The sequence below is a fragment of the Syzygium oleosum genome, unplaced genomic scaffold (assembly GCF_021117445.2).
Source record: "Syzygium oleosum isolate NSW1041296 unplaced genomic scaffold, Sole_v2.1 Sole_v2.15, whole genome shotgun sequence".
NCBI lineage: Eukaryota > Viridiplantae > Streptophyta > Magnoliopsida > Myrtales > Myrtaceae > Syzygium > Syzygium oleosum.
Window position 1 is genome coordinate 6,855,985 of NW_026607499.1, and position 15,764 is coordinate 6,871,748.

General features: G+C 42.5%; 2 protein-coding genes across 8 annotated transcripts; one reads left to right on the top strand and one right to left on the bottom strand.

Annotated features, from left to right (window-relative positions):
* Window positions 1–4,500: 4,500 nt before the first annotated feature.
* Window positions 4,501–5,656, bottom strand: LOC130140099 (stellacyanin-like). The gene is made up of 2 exons (XM_056318578.1): window positions 5,335–5,656; window positions 4,501–4,955 (listed from the first exon to the last, which is right to left on the bottom strand). Exons 1-2 carry the CDS (start codon window positions 5,525–5,527, stop codon window positions 4,708–4,710), a joined length of 441 nt encoding a protein of 146 aa, XP_056174553.1. The 5' UTR covers window positions 5,528–5,656; the 3' UTR covers window positions 4,501–4,707.
* Window positions 5,657–10,795: 5,139 nt separating this feature from the next.
* LOC115675463 (uncharacterized) lies at window positions 10,796–15,148 on the top strand. Of its 7 annotated transcripts, none has more exons than XM_056318500.1 (7): window positions 10,836–11,292; window positions 11,690–13,703; window positions 13,842–13,955; window positions 14,035–14,148; window positions 14,228–14,341; window positions 14,432–14,534; window positions 14,683–14,852. In XM_056318500.1, the coding sequence occupies exons 2-6, from the start codon at window positions 11,798–11,800 to the stop codon at window positions 14,497–14,499; spliced, it is 2,316 nt and encodes a 771-aa protein (XP_056174475.1). In that variant the 5' UTR covers window positions 10,836–11,292; window positions 11,690–11,797; the 3' UTR covers window positions 14,500–14,534; window positions 14,683–14,852. The 7 variants fall into 7 exon arrangements, with proteins under 7 accessions (XP_056174476.1, XP_030453994.1, XP_056174474.1 ...); XM_056318498.1 differs by having other exon boundaries at window positions 10,842–11,292; window positions 14,427–14,534; window positions 14,683–15,148; XM_056318496.1 differs by having other exon boundaries at window positions 10,847–11,292; window positions 14,424–14,534; window positions 14,683–15,148.
* Window positions 15,149–15,764: the final 616 nt, after the last annotated feature.

Sequence of the window (15,764 nt, forward strand, 5' to 3'; positions counted from 1 at the left end):
GCGCAAAAAATTTAGAACCACGTTGAACAAATTAAAAGTTAAGGGAATATATTGCATATTGGACTAAAGTTCATGGACCAAACTGGACAAATTAAAAGTTCAGAAATGACATTGCATCTTGGGCTGAAATTCAAGAATCACTTGTGTTATTTCCCATTTTTATATGTATGTATTATTAGGAGGTATTTTATACGTGGGTTAAAAATAACAGAAGAAATCAAAGGTTTATAATTGAAAATATCCAATATTATCCTTCCATTAGTTTAAGTTCAATGACTAAACCGAACATGTACCAAAAGCTATTGGACTATACTACACAAATTAAAAGTTCAAATACGATATTGTAAATTGGGCCAAAATTCATGAACCATTTATGTCATTTTTCCATAATATATATTATTGGAAGGTATTTCATATGTGCTCTCCTATATTGGACAATAAAGGGTTGAAATTAACAAGAGCAATCAATTCAATAATTCAATGAAACTAGAGTTTCAAAATTTACATGCAAAATATTGGTGAGATGTATATCATGCCTTATCCGGGTATACTGTGACACGTTTGTAATCGATATTAAATGCTCGAAGTATTTCGGGGTGTATTACCATATTCCTAAAATCCTCGCGCTTCTTCATATTTTAATAACACCCCCGCGTGATATAAATTTATTTCCGTGCGACATGGTTCTGTCCCGTGTACTATCCTACCGCAAAGGGACAACGCATTCGAAACGCCACCTATAAGCTAACCCGAGCGAATATCTGTTTCGAACATTCACGGACCGTTCATGCTACGCGAAAATCCTAACACGATAGCATGTTAAGTACGAGTAATAGAAACAAACATTTGGGAGATGTTCAAATTTCTTTTTCAGGCGAGAAGGAATGAATGTCGACTGAAATCCCAAGCTAACCCCACCAACTTGATTGGGGGTCGCAAACAAAATCGCCGCGGAGATAGCATCCCAAGCGGAAATACGAGACGTCGCTCTCGAGCGGATCTTGCCTGTGCGTTGGCAGCGGGGAAGGACGACTTTATATTTAACCAGAAGTGGGCCCCCGAACCTTTTAGTGGGGCCCACCCACTGGCGGCCTGCTGAACCTGGATCTCCACCGATCAGACGGCGGTCGATCACTTTTCCTACTCGGGGGAAGCTCAGCAGGCTGTGGGCCCCCATTCCGGTCCACCCGTCTCGTTAAGGGTGAGCGGTTCCAGGTTTCGTACGGTTCCAGATTTCGTATAGGTTCCACCTGAAACCTAGAACCTATCCACGGGAATAAGTTCCTCAGTTTGTTTGGAACCTGAAATCTACCCCCTAAACCTATTTCAAAGTAGGTTCCAGGGTCTATCTACGTTCCATCCGTATTATTAATTGAACAATTGCAGTGAATCATCATATTTAATTACCACCACTTGTTGTTATGATCCATTGACCACAACTTGTATTTAAAGACACGAATATGAAACATTAACAAGTCATAAAATGAAATATCAAATTAGTAATTCCAGATTATACACTCATCATTTAACGCTACAGAACATCGTAGGATTACATGAAAACATAAACTAAGAAAAAATACAAAAAAAAACTTGTTTCAAGTTCCAAGTTACAGGCCTAGAACTTGAAACCAAAATCCGTTGATGCAGATTCCTCAATTTTTGGAATTTGGGACATACCCTGCATATCTTGGAACCTGGAACCGATAATTTTTCACTGGTCAGGTTCTCAGGTTTCATACTCTACCTTAGAACCATGCTCGCCCCTATCTCCCATGGCTTGAAATAGCCTGTTCGACCCAAGTTGTATAATTATACGGTTTAGTTCAGGTGGTCTAGGTGAGCAAATTCATATATGGAATTGGGAATTAGACTGAAAATCACTTGGAATTGGGAAACGCACTGGTACTCTTGAAAACTGCCCAAAATCGATTTGTTTGGGCAGTTCCTTTTGCTCACTTATACTATCCAACCCACTAGACCCCCAAACCCCCCTGGCTCCCTCCCAACTCTACTTTTCCTAGTTCCCACTCGACCACGAGAGATTATCCTTCTTTACTGTGTGTGAGGCCAAGCTTCGAGCTCGAGCAACTAGGGTGGCCGCGAGCTTCAACTTTGAAGCTCATAGTCACCATAGATGTTAAATATGTCTTGAATTTTATGTTCTCAGTCCGGTTCAACACCCGACCCGATATATTTTTGTGCGACCCGAAAATTGAGATTTAGTTCGTGACGCGGAGAGTTGGGCCGATAGGCCCAACTCGTAGCAATCTCTATGGCGGTCCGCCCGAGCTGGAGCAAGCGAACCAATGTTTCGGGGGGTTTGGGGGCGTAGCCTCCGAGGAAAAATTTCGAGAGCACTATTTATACTGCGGCTAGGTTTTCTCATTGATGTAAAGAGAGAGAATTTTATTTTTAGAGAGTTTTGTGAGCCGTGAGTTTTTGTCGTTGTTTCGACTTCTGAAAACTGTACTCTCTTTTATTATAGTGGAATCTTGTCTTGCCTCGCCCGTGGACGTAGATCACGTTGTGATCGAACCACGTAAATCCTCGTGTTCTGTGTTCGCCGGTTGGCGAAAATGTGACAGGTCGGCGAGTCAGATCCTTATTTGAGACCGAATTGATCAATTCAGGCCTTTATTAGAAACAAAAATCACTTTGGATTTTTTTTTGACAAAACAATCTCATTTCCTTCTCTTATTTGGAACTTCGAGAGCAAAATGTTTGTCCTTGTAATTTCTCGTTTGCAGACTTTAACAGGCTAGGGCAGCGCCACGTCAACCACTGCAACTTCTGCCGGACTGGAGGCGATGCGCGGCCTACGTACGCACGCATTATGCGATTGCTTTTTCGCTTAGAGTTTGCTTGCTGCTGCTGTTCTGCGATGCTGCTGCTGCTGCTGCTGCTGCTCTCAAGGTGTAAAAAACACATTAATTGCGCGCCGTTGAAAACGAATTCGATCCTGCGTCCCTTTTGTAATTCGAAAAGCTGTCGGGCCCATCTAGACAAGAGGACGGACGCAGAAGATCTTCTTCGTTATTCTTTCGGGGGCCTGCCGACCGGATCCTGGCCGTACACGTAATGTCAGTCACCTCTCTTTCAGAAACCAACTGGCGGGGTGGTGGTGGTGGTCCCCGTGGTCCCCGCTGTCCCGCCAGCTCAGCCGGTCAGTGTTGCTGAGGTACGGTCGTGATTTGTGGTCCACCCCCACCCGCTTCGTATGGACCCTCCGTTGTGGATCGATTGGGAGCTGTGATTCTTTCATTTCGCAGGGGTGGCAAAACAAGAACAAGAGAAAATTTACTGGAGAGTGTCGAGATGTTGTTTTAGGCCCACTTCTTGGTGGGCTATCATGTCGCGTGGCCCGGGTAGGATCTTGAAGCTTCCGATTGTCCGTTCGTATCGGTGGCGGGAGCCTCATTAGGAAAAAAATATTTCATGCGATGGATATATCATGTCACGTGATAGTGATAATGTGGAGCAACCGATTAGTTATCGCTGCTCGCATGCTATAAATCTCATCTCGATCTGGTGTCGTATGCATATTCATATTACTTTTTGATTGGTTGATTACACCAAAGTGCACGTGTTACTGTCACGTGATGTATCTGTCAGACAAAATACCTTCTTCCCAATCGGGGCTGTACATAATGTGACGAGAATTCTAGCTCCTTGTCGAACAAGAGGGAGATCACAGAAGGGGCGCGTGAGTAGAGAGATTCGCTCCGCAAGCAAGCCGTACATGAACTTAATGCATGTTTTAAATTGAATTACAGATCATCAGCAAGGCTTACAAGGGACTCATGGGGACCAAGGTCAGAGGTATCGCGGATTGATTTATAGATCCCACACCTAAGTACTAGATAGCTCGCACCAGTACAATTTAACAGATGAAACACATGTACAAATACAAGTCGATCACCTAATCTGATGTTGCATGCAATTGTCATCTGCTAATGCTCGTTTACTGTTTTCTTTTCACTTGTAGACCCAGAGGCACATAAATGCTGGTGGATACGAATCAGGGCGAGAGAAAGTGACGAGCCAGGGGGTTCCCAAATTGCAATTTGCGCGAGCAAAATCTTTGACCCGATCTTCTGCCTCTTCGCTTAGCGAATCGCCATGCAACGTGATATTTCACATGCACGGGATGTCTGGTCTGGACAAACAAGATCTTTTCTTTTGTATGCGACTAATCTCATCTTTCGTTCCTGCTCCGAAACTGAACCTACGTGGCGAGCGGCGCATCAGGCGTTATTACGCTGACGTGGCTAATGATAACTGTAAATAACGACCCCCATGCAAACGCGGATCGCTCATCGCTCTGTGAGTGGGAAAGAATCGAATGATATTTCAAATGCCGGGTTTTGTTTGGACCAAGAAAATAGCATTTTTTTCTTTGGACCGAGATGCAAGATGAGAGTTGATCCAAGGGGGGAAACGTGAACATTAAATGCCAGGTTTTGTGAACTTTGTCGTAGCGTTTGTCGGAACAAGTACGTATGGATTAATTTCTTCCTGACCAGGAAGAAAGCTACAAGCATCTTATTAGACCCACAAGCTTTATTATTTGTGCCAATATTAGCAATGGCAAATATTAATAGGATCTCTCTACCATCAAAGGCCAGATGGTCGACAAAATGCCGGGAACCGCCCTTAACCTTCTCGGCGGTGCCGGCGGACGAGCACGGGAGCAGGAGCAGGGGCTGCTCAGTTGAGCTTGATGGGGAATTTGACCCCGGATGAGCCCGGGGCGTTCCCGACGGTGACGTGGAGCCTCTGGCCGTGCTCGCAGTGCCTGCCGGAGGAGGAGACGTAGTAGTAGTCGCCGACGGCAGCGAGGTTGAGGATGGTGGGGCCCATGTAGTACATCTTGATGGGGTCGCTCATGTCGCATGTCTCGTAGGCCTTCTTCTTGACTACCAGCAAGTTGTTGGAGCCTGGCCTGTATGGGAAAACTGCCATGCATATACGCATGTTCGTGACGATTTAGAGTTTGATACTGTCATTTTTGCGCTTATGGATGCTAGAACACGCACGCACAACATGTTACGTTTTCTTGTCAAACTTTATACCGAAAAAATGTTCGGACAAGGATTAGAATTCCGACCGAGACAACTAATATGCACATATTGATCAAGGAAACCCTAACAATCAGCATATCACAAAAAGTTTGTGGAAGTCTCCTTTCTCGGTGCCGACTGAGTAGATCTATCATCGCAAAATGGCATTATAAGAGACTTACGTTCACAAACAATGTGATCAAATGACGCCTACTATGGTTGATTTTGCCGAAACAAAACAAAATATCAGAATTAGATCGAAGTAGAAACTCACTGAGTTGGTCGCCGACGCCGAAGGTCCTAGGTCTGGCCCAATCTTGGTAGAAGGTGACATTATCGGGCACGTCCCATCCTTGACGACCCCCGACGACGTGAAGCACTGCGCTCGTCGATCCCATCAACATCGTCGCCATCACCGAGCAGCCTAACAAGACCAAACCAAGACTCATTGATGATGATCTCTCCATGGTTTTGACTTCCTCGCCCTTTCGCTGCCCTTCTGGGAATTTGTTCTTCTGGGGTTGATGCCTCTGCGTTCGAAAGGAGAGGCGACGATAATAATGAGTTAATTAGCTAATTTTCGGCGAAAAAAAATTACCTAATCAAAAATTAATCTCCCCCTTCAAATACAAAGAGGGATCGAGAGGCCCAAAATCATGATTTGGAGAGGTCGTTAATTTGATTTGTTTTGATTGATTGATCGAAGTGGTATTGAGGGGGTTTTGACCGGGTCAACCGAAACAAACTCCAATTTATGGAAGGATATGGTTGGGATTTCAGAGATCGCGGCCTTTTCTCTCCCTACCTTATCATCTCTCTTCCTTATCGATTATGCATCAACAGAAACTAAACAAGTGTATGCAGATTGGTTGGGAACATTGAATTAATGGATGTATTAAGAATAGCTAGGCAACACAAGATGAACAAGGTTAAAATCCTAAATGCATAACTGAATTGATCGTTTCCTAGTTAATTAGGGATGCTGGGTTAGACATTGTATTGATAAAGATGTTACAATCAACTATTATAGGGAGGATTACCAAAAAAGGCCTAAATCTAATGCAATTGCGCCAATTCAGTTCTAAACCCCCTTTTTTTTACCAATTGAGTTAGAAGACTTTTGCATTTGTACCAATTTAATTTATCTGTTCGGAATTCGCTAACATGAACGCTAGTGTGTCTTACATGGTTGGCTGTTGTGAGGGCAGCGAGCCCTCGCTAGGGCTCACGGCCATCGTGCAGCTCTGAGGGAGGGCCATGAGCCCTAGCCTGCGACCAGCGACGGCTCCTAGTGGTCGGCGGCCCCCTGTCGGACTTAACAATAAAAAAAAAAGAAAAAAAAGTAAAGAAGGAAAAAGAAAAAGAAAGAAAAGAAATTATAAAAAACCAAAGTATCTAAAAAATAATAAAATATTATTAAAATTGTCTATGTTAGTGCCAGCAGTGCCACGTAGAAAAGCCAGCATCCATATCAACAATTTCCAGTTATGATTAGCCGGATGGACTCAATTGATAAAACGTGAAAAATTTTATGACTCAATTGTCACAATTAAAATGTTTAAGACGAAATTGGCAAAAATGCAATGTTCAAGACTTTTTGGACAGTTTTCTTGATTTATTTGGTATAGCTTTGGCCGGGTTTTAACTATGACGTGATGTGATTATGCTTTGAAGTGTCGTGACTTGTGATATGATAATATATGCATCAAAACTACAATGCATTAAAACTAGGTGAGCAACTTTTTAAAAAACTGTTGTCAGGTGTCGTAATTGTGGAGATGCTACAACCATCAGGTACTTGTCAAATACCATATGAGAGCTTTAACACTTCTTTATACAGTTGAATTGTACAAACCAATCTTCTATAATTAGAGGTAGTGAATTTTGTCCGCTTGAAAGATGATTGCAAGGATAGCATATATTTTCGTACGTAGAGGGGATTGCACAAAATCAACCTCAAACGTGAACTTTAGCTAGGCTGATGCTGGCTATGTATGATTGAAATAACATGATTAAACAGTATATTTTTCCAATAATGCCACAAAGCATGTTCCTATACTTGGCCATAACCAACATGCTCTAGCTGCAATATCGTTTCCTTAATTAATCACTATCACATGGCCAAAGGAAAGCTCCCACGGCTTGATCGACGTCTCCATGCACAGGCAACCCGTACTCGTGCAGTAGCAGCAGGGTCAAGCTTCCACTCGGGCATGCATGGCCGTGTAGTTTTGTACCGAGGGTAGTGCAGCGGCATCTTGAATGAACAACCTCTCGAGATCGGTCTTACCGGCCGTTTCGTGCCCACTTGGCCTCAACCCGACAGTAAAGGAAAAAATGCCGTTTCGCTAGCTATGTTTTCTGTTCTTTCGAAAAACAATTATTGTTTCACATGCCAGGCTACCATTCTGTAGACATCTCAGATTAATCTAGAAAGCAATTGTGAGGTACAAACGGAGCCTAAAGAAAGCAAAAAATGGTGAATGCACATGCACTAATCTCCTGAGACCCAAAGTTCTGGAAGATACATGTTGTGGATAACTTACAACTTTCACTAAGATCATGGCACGCTCACAAAGAAAGTTAAACATTGCTCGATCAAGTTTCTGGTGATTAGTGGGAATAAAACTGGTTATATCCTGTCTTTGCTCTTTTCTTACAGCTAATTGATGCACATAAAATCTCCCCGAGGCTATAGTGGCATGTTGGATCGGCTTGTAATTTGTAGTGGGCAGATGTTTGGAACCTGTCTGACCTGACTAGTGGATCTCAACTCAAAGGAAGATTTCTCTTATCAGCAATGCAGCGATTCATATAAGATACAGAACAGTACTGGATTATTCTTCTTGGATCGATTATTGATGTAATCGAGTCAATTCCTTTCTGGGTTTTGTTGATCCAGATTCATGTAATACAGAAGTCAACCACAACTCAAGAAAAGATATATAATGGGTAGTTTATATAGCTAAATTGATTAAGGATACGCAACGATATGCTGAATGCATGACGGCCATTTTTAGGGTCAATGTTGCTCTTAGTTATTAAAATTGGATAGGGAATATGTTGCTCTTGGAAGGTCTTCACTTCCATATGCAAGCCTAATAGCATAAAAATTATTTCAACTTAATGTCTGTTACGTGCAATTTTTGTCCAGTCGTGGTCGCTAGAAACTAAATAGCTTAAATGATTAAAGTCCAATGGAAAATAATCCATGGCCGATCAAAGTTTCAAATTTGACTTCAAGTCGAAATTAAATGGATTTTAATATGCCTTAAAGTCTCGAGGACTTTATAATATTCGAACTACTAATACAAAATGCAAATAATATATAAAAGTAAATAAGGAAATCGCATGAAACTTTCACTGAGTTAGAATAGATGGTTTACATTTTAGGATATCATGACTGCTCAATGATTGAAATTGATATAAGAATTCTGATGGAGATGACTATAATGGACGGAAAGGGTAAAAAGCACACAAAGTATGACTAGAAAACTTCAATAAACAAAAGCGAGTGGTAGAATTAGGAAATCTAATCGGACCGTATTGAATGATCTTCCCTATCTTTAGAATCCGATGTCTTGTGTTTGTTTATGAATGCCTTGATTGATGCTATGTGGATTGATCGTATTGTGTGATCCCTTACTTTGATTACTCCTGCATCTTTCATGAGCCATTCCATCATGCGTCAATGTCGTCCTCGCTGGAATCTCTTATTGCCTTGACTTAAGCGCTACTTTCTTAGCTATAGATTTCACCTCGATTGATAGACACTCCTTAACTCAATTTTGAATACACGTTTCAAGTCGATTGGTTGTTTGCCATGTATCATGTACCTTCACCATAACACTGCCCATTGGAAACTCATGATCGACAAAGTCGAGACATTCTATCGATGGGCCTTGTGGATCAGTTGTGCTGTTGTGACATTCATGATCAACGAGCTTATAAGACATTTCATCCATTGGGCCGTGTGCATTTCATCCATCGTGCTGTATGTATCATGTGCAGATCTGGACCATTAACTTCTTTATATTTGGACCCACATTTTAGACTTAAAAGTGAATAGACTCGATCATCGATTCTCTATGCAAGTTGTTTTGTATCGATAAGTACCATGAAACAAATGAATGGTTGATTGGAATGGAAAATGAGCAAGTGCGACCCGTTTTGAATTTGTGGAAGTTCTAGAAATAAATTAGTCGATCTTTCGTTAGGTTAGTGAAACCAATCATCCAGGGGGTTGGCACGTTGCTGTCTATGGTTGGTCAAGGTGTAGTGCGTGGACGACGGACCATCCCATCCATTGACTTTGTTTTTAACTTTAAAAGGTCGTGGCCGTCCCGCCAACCGCTCAAGACGTGCACTCCCCTCAAATTAGATTGATCTATGAGCCATGTACTTCCAAATGTTGGAATGTGACACATTCTAGACTCTGCCCTTAGTTATTTGTTTTTTTTTTTGGTAAGGAACCCTTAGTTATTTGTTTCATATATATATAAATGAATAATGACACAAATGATCACTGATCTTAATATATAATATGGTTCTTGAATTTTTAATTTGTTCAATGTGATCCCTGAACTTTTTCGTACATGTTCAACTTAGTTCCTGAACTATAGATCAAATCATTGCGCAATAAATCCATCATTGCAAAAGTTTAAATCGAGAGTTAAATAAATATTGGAAGCCATACTTGCGTAGGTGGGTCCCACATAAATGTCAATTGCTTATCCTTCACCAACTTCATGGCAAGGGAGAGCACTCATGAGAGGACAATCTCATTTCTACCCTCCCTCTCTTTGGGTGAATGAGTTCATCAACCAACCATCTTTCAAGCATTCTGATGTTTTTTAGGTGGACGCCATATCCAAGTTCCATTTGTAGGGTAATGTCAATTTTATAGATAGATATACATGAAACAAAAACATATAGATGGTATAGAATTTTCAGATAAGATCAAAGTCATCCGATTTCCCAATATGCTAAGACAATATTTAAGAATATAATGGTGACTTCATACGAGAAACTCTTGTTCAATATATCTTGTCCAATGTTGCAATACGGCAAAATTTGGATAGGCCCAACCTGGGATCTAGAGGGCTACACCCAGGAGGCTCGAACTTAGGAACCAGACACCAAAACCCGAGACCCTGCCCTCTAGAGCGGGGATCCTTGTCCCTCAACCCATTACCCTAGCACCTATTTCGGGAGACCCTGGCCCTCTCCGTGCTTGGTTCGAGCACGGGACTTTCATGTCCAACTTTTGGGATATCAAGTTAGGGGCGTCAGGGTCCTAAGTCAGATCCTTGAGGTTCGAGTCTTAGGCCCTAAAGTCAAGGGTCCGAGGGCTGACGCCAAAGGTTCGGGCATTAGGATCCCTGGTATGGATTGGAATTCCTCCCATAAGATCTCATGTATGGGCCCTCATATCCAAGCCTCGACCTCAGGATCTCGAAATCAGAACGGACTCGAATAGCGGGATCGCGGGTCGGATTCGAGCACTCTTCTCAGAGAAGTCTCTTCACGTTGTTCGGTAACAGATTCACAATTATCGAAAACGGTCCAAACGCATGAAGTGTGTATACTAAACTGGCCGGCATTTCATATGAGGTTAACAGAAAAAGGGTAAAATAAGCAAATAAAAACTAGGGAAAGCCACCCCCACTTTGCTCTAGTGGCACCGCCTGTAACATCGGGGAAGCGTCAGATTCGGGGAGGACTCCGAATCAGTCAAAACGCGGCACCGTTTTGACCCCCCCCCCCCCAACTTTCCACTGCCAAGTCCCACACTACTCGCGAACGTCGTTTCACGTTCAAGCTGCCCCCCAAAACGACCTCCAACTCCTCGCCCCTCGAAAGCAACGGTCTCTCGAAAAGCAGTCAAAGAGTCGAAACTCGCGGGAACACAACGTATAAAGCAGTACGACGTGGTGACTCCAAAGAAACCGGACATCTTCAACGGCCACGCCCTCCCTCTCTCTCTCTCTCTCTCTCTCTCTCTCTCTCTCTCTCTCTCTCTCTCTCATTCATTTCCATTGTCGAAGCTCGAACAACGAACCAAAAACCTGAAACACCAGCTTCTCTTTGAGCTCGAGTCATTACGGACAAAAGAAAAGTCGGTTTTTTTTTTGCTCGGAGATCATCGTTGGTTTTGTGGGTCCTTTCTTGCGGGGACGTTTCATCAGATACATCGCCTGCTTTTTTTGTTGGGTGCTTTTTGTTTCTTCAGGTGAGTTTGATTCTTTCTTCTTCTTCTTTTTTCTTTTCTTTTCTGGGTCCCGCGATCCTCTGCTTTGTCGAATTTACTGTTGAATGAGTCGGATTTTTTTTTTTTTTTTTGAGATTCTGCCTTGGATTGGATGATTGTGAATTGGGTTCTGAACAACTTGAGAAATCTTTGCTGCTCTGTTTCGATTACCTGGACCTAAATTGTGGTGAACTCCCTTTGTTTTTCTTGCAAAGGACAGATTTTTTTTGGGTTGATTTTTTCTTGTTGACTCATGTACGTTCCTTAAATTCCCCTTTTAGTGTTTGTTCACGGCCAATCTCAATTAATTGTGAATTCCATGGGAAACGTACGCATAAGATGCTGAGTTTGTGTTGGTATGTGTATGTGATGCTTCTAGTTTCCAGGAACAACTTGCTTGAATCTGTAAACTTTCGGAGATTTCGGATCAAATTGAGCCGAGTCTTGTGGCGTGCCCAGCTTGGAGATTTGACTCTTCGAAGCCGGAATGGAACAATTTCGGCATGTCGGAGAGGTACTAGGGAGTATGAAGGTTCTCATGGTGTTGCAAGAGGATATCCAAATCAATAGGAGACAGTGTTGCTTACTCCTAGATATTTTCACTATGGCTTTTGAAGAGATCGCGTCGGAGATTAAGCAGAACCTCAAGCTCGAAGAGAAAAACACCAAGTGGAAGGCTCTCGAGCAGCCTCTGAGAGAGCTCCACCGGGTTTTTAAAGAAGGCGAGCTTTACATCAAGCACTGTTTGGATGTCAAAGACTTTTGGGGCAAAGCAATCACCCTTCACAACAGCAAGGATTGTGTCGAATTCCACATCCACAACTTGCTGTGTAGTTTCCCAGCAGTCATCGAGGCAATCGAGAATGCTGGCGAGATTTCGGGGCTTGACCCTGATGAGATGCAAAAGAAAGGAATTTTGCTGAGGAGGAAGTATGATAAGGAATGGAATGACCCGAAACTCTTCCAACTGAGATACGGTAAGCAGTATCTGGTCCCTAAAGAGCTGTGCAAGAGATTGGACATGGTTTGGAGAGAGGACAGATGGCTTCTCTGTGAGCTTCTGAAGGAGAAAAAGAGCCTGGAAGAATCTGCTGTTCTGACAAAGAACGAGCAGCGGCTTGCCGATCTTTTGCTCAAGAAAATAAGTGCCTCAGAGACGTACAATTGGACGCTCTTTCCTAGTTCGATCCTTACTGGGGCAAAGGACTATGCTGTGAGGCGGAGATTGGGATGCGGGAAAGAGCTCAAGGAGATTCAGTGGTTAGGGGAGAGCTTTGTTCTGCACCACCTTTTCGGAGAGGACGGGTCATCGAAAGGCGAGATCTCTACTCTTCTTTCGCTTTCCCACCCTAACGTGCTTCAGTACTTATGCGCCTTTTGTGATGAGGAAAAGAAAGAATGCTTTCTAGTTGCAGAGTTAATGAACAAGACTCTCGCTTGTCACGTGAAAGAAAATTCAAGTCTGAGGCGACGGATATTGTTCTCTCTTCCGGTTGTAGTCGACATTATGATTCAGATTGCAAGAGGGATGGAGTATCTCCACTCTCAGAAGATTTATCACGGTGATCTGAACCCAACAAACGTCCTGCTCAAATCGAGGACTCCATCGGAAGGTTATTTTCATGTTAAAGTGGCAGGGTATAGTTCATTGTGTGCGCTCAACCATAATTCCCACCATTTGCCAAACCAGGACTCAACCAACCCTTTCATTTGGTATGCCCCAGAAGTCCTTGCCGAGCAGGAAAAGTCAGAGAGTAATTCTAATTCGAAGTACTCAGAGAAATCAGATGTGTACAGCTTCGGGATGATTTGCTTTCAGCTTTTGACCGGGAAAATACCCTTCGAGGAAGGCCATCTTCAAGGAGATAAGATGAGTCGAAACATAAGAGCTGGCGAGAGGCCTCTGTTCTCATTACCTTCACCGAAGTACTTGGTGAATCTAACAAGAAGATGCTGGCAAACAGAGCCTTTGCTGCGTCCAAGCTTTTCATCGATATGTAGAATTCTGCGTTACATCAAGAAGTTCTTGGTGATGAACCCAGATAATGGTCACCCTGATCTGCAATCTCCTCCTGTAGACTGCTGTGACGTAGAGGCTGGATTTCAAAAGAAGTTATCCGCGTATGTCAATTCAATGGCAGTAACACAGATTCCATTTCACATGTTTGCTTATAAACTTGCCGAACTAGACAAGACTCGCCTGAGTACTAAGATCAGGATCTGTGAGACAGCGAGCGAAGCAGAAACAACCAGCAAGGACGAGAACTTCTTCGCTGAGGATGATTCTTTTCTACTACCTGTAGGATATGCAAGATCGGTTTTTTCTGATATTCCAGACAAGAAAAATCGACTGAGTAACAAAGGCACAGCTTTGAAGGTTAGAAGAGTTCCAGGTTAGTTCACTTCCAACATTTCGTGATTGTGTCAATTCAATTGCCGGACAAGTTACTAACTTATTCAACTGAAGGACTAACCCTAACACTCAACAGTTTTTTAGGTCATTTATGGATTGGTTTCTGTGATTCTTGCAGTAGAAGATCAGATCCAGCCAAGGAGCGATGTGAGGTCTATTTGTTCGGAGATACCAGAGAAGAGAACTTTGTCATTTAAGAAATGCGCTGATATTAAGACGCGGAAAAGTTCAGGTGAATATATTTCTTTGAACTTGCTATTGTTGATCTGTTTTTTAGGTCATTTATGGATTGGTTTCTGTGATTCTTGCAGTAGAAGATCAGGTCCAGCCACGGAGCGATGTGAGGTCTATTTCTTCGGAGACACCAGAGAAGAGAACTTTGTCATTTAAGAAATGCACTGATATTAAGACACGGAAAAGTTCAGGTGAATATATTTCTTTGAACTTGCTATTGTCGATCTGTTTTTTAGGTCATTTATGGATTGGTTTCTGTGATTCTTGCAGTAGAAGATCAGGTCCAGCCAGGGAGCAATGTGAGGTCTATTTGTTCGGAGATACCAGAGAAGAGAACTTTGTCATCTGAGAAATGTGCTGATATTAAGACGCGGAAAAGTTCAGGTGAATATATTTCTTTGAACTTGCTATTGTTGATCTGTTTTTTAGGTCATTTATGGATTGGTTTCTGGGATTGTTGCATTAGAAGATCAGGTCCAGCCAGGGAACGATGTGAGGTCTATTTGTTCGGAGATACCAGAGAAGAGAACTTTGTCATTTAAGAAATGCGCTGACATTAAGACGCGGAAAAGTTCAGGTGAATATATTTCTTTGAACTTGCTATTGTCGATCTGTTTCATATTTCTGAGTAGTAGTGATTATGTCTCAAGAGAAGTAGAGAAGTATCTTCAAAAGTTGTGTTTGGAGATATGTTTGCTAAATTGCATGTGGCTTGTTCATCACAGGAACACCGAAAGCACAGGACGGGGCGTCGTTATTGAATCCCCAACGTCGTAGTGTGAAGATAAACAAAAGGAATGACTTCGTTGTACCCATAACTTCCTCTAAGATTGCGAGTCAAGGAAGAACACGCGGACACGTATCAGATTCCGAAATACAATAGCCGATGTCTCCTCCTTCACACTCCTGCACTGTATGGTCATTCTTAGAAAATTTTGGCCCGAGGAAATTTTGGTTCTAAAGCAGCTCAGTTCACATGGCAGTCTCTGGTTCTCATTGGGTCATGTCAAGCCGATTTGGTGAGGGCAGATTGAATCCAGCGTTCGATTCCACAGACCGGCTCACATTGTTTACAATCGATCTCTTTCTGTGTTTGTGAATCAGTTTTTGTTCCAAGTACCGCGACAGTCTATTTAAGAACATACTTCTTTTACATTGACAATATAGAGATTGTGTATAGATGTTTCTAAACCAGTTTTCAGTTCTGTTCCGAAGTAAACTTCGAAGGAGTGGGTCGTGGTTGGGAAATTTGTCTGCTCGGATCCGCAAACCGGTGGTTTACTGGTCTGAGATGATGCAACTGCACAATGTAAATGCCAGTTTGCTCGGCTTTAGGCTGTGATAGACTGACCAAAATTGTCTGCACAACTTCATCTATCAGTCCTTATTTTTGAGGTTTGGAAGTCTCCAAACTTTCCCAGAGCATTGTAGATTGGGCAGGGTCACCGTGTATGATTCTCGACAATAAGAAATAATTTAAACCAAATCTGTGTAACCATACGTGGGGCCGGAATTCTGTTCTAACTTTGCTGTATCATTCGGCCGATAAAAACTGATCCATCTCTTTATGAGAGAGAGAGAGCGGGAAAAAGAAGGAACGGGTCTCGTTAACCACTAATTAGTATGTGCTGAATCTCACATCAAACCAACCACAATCTTTGTTTACCTGATAATGTCTGTAATGATCTCAAAGCGACATAAAGCTCCTACTGTATATGACTTCTTAATTTTATGACGACTATCGTAATAGACCTCTGTTTCCCCACAGGTAACTTTTCCGGCTCCACCACCATTAAAGGGAAATTGA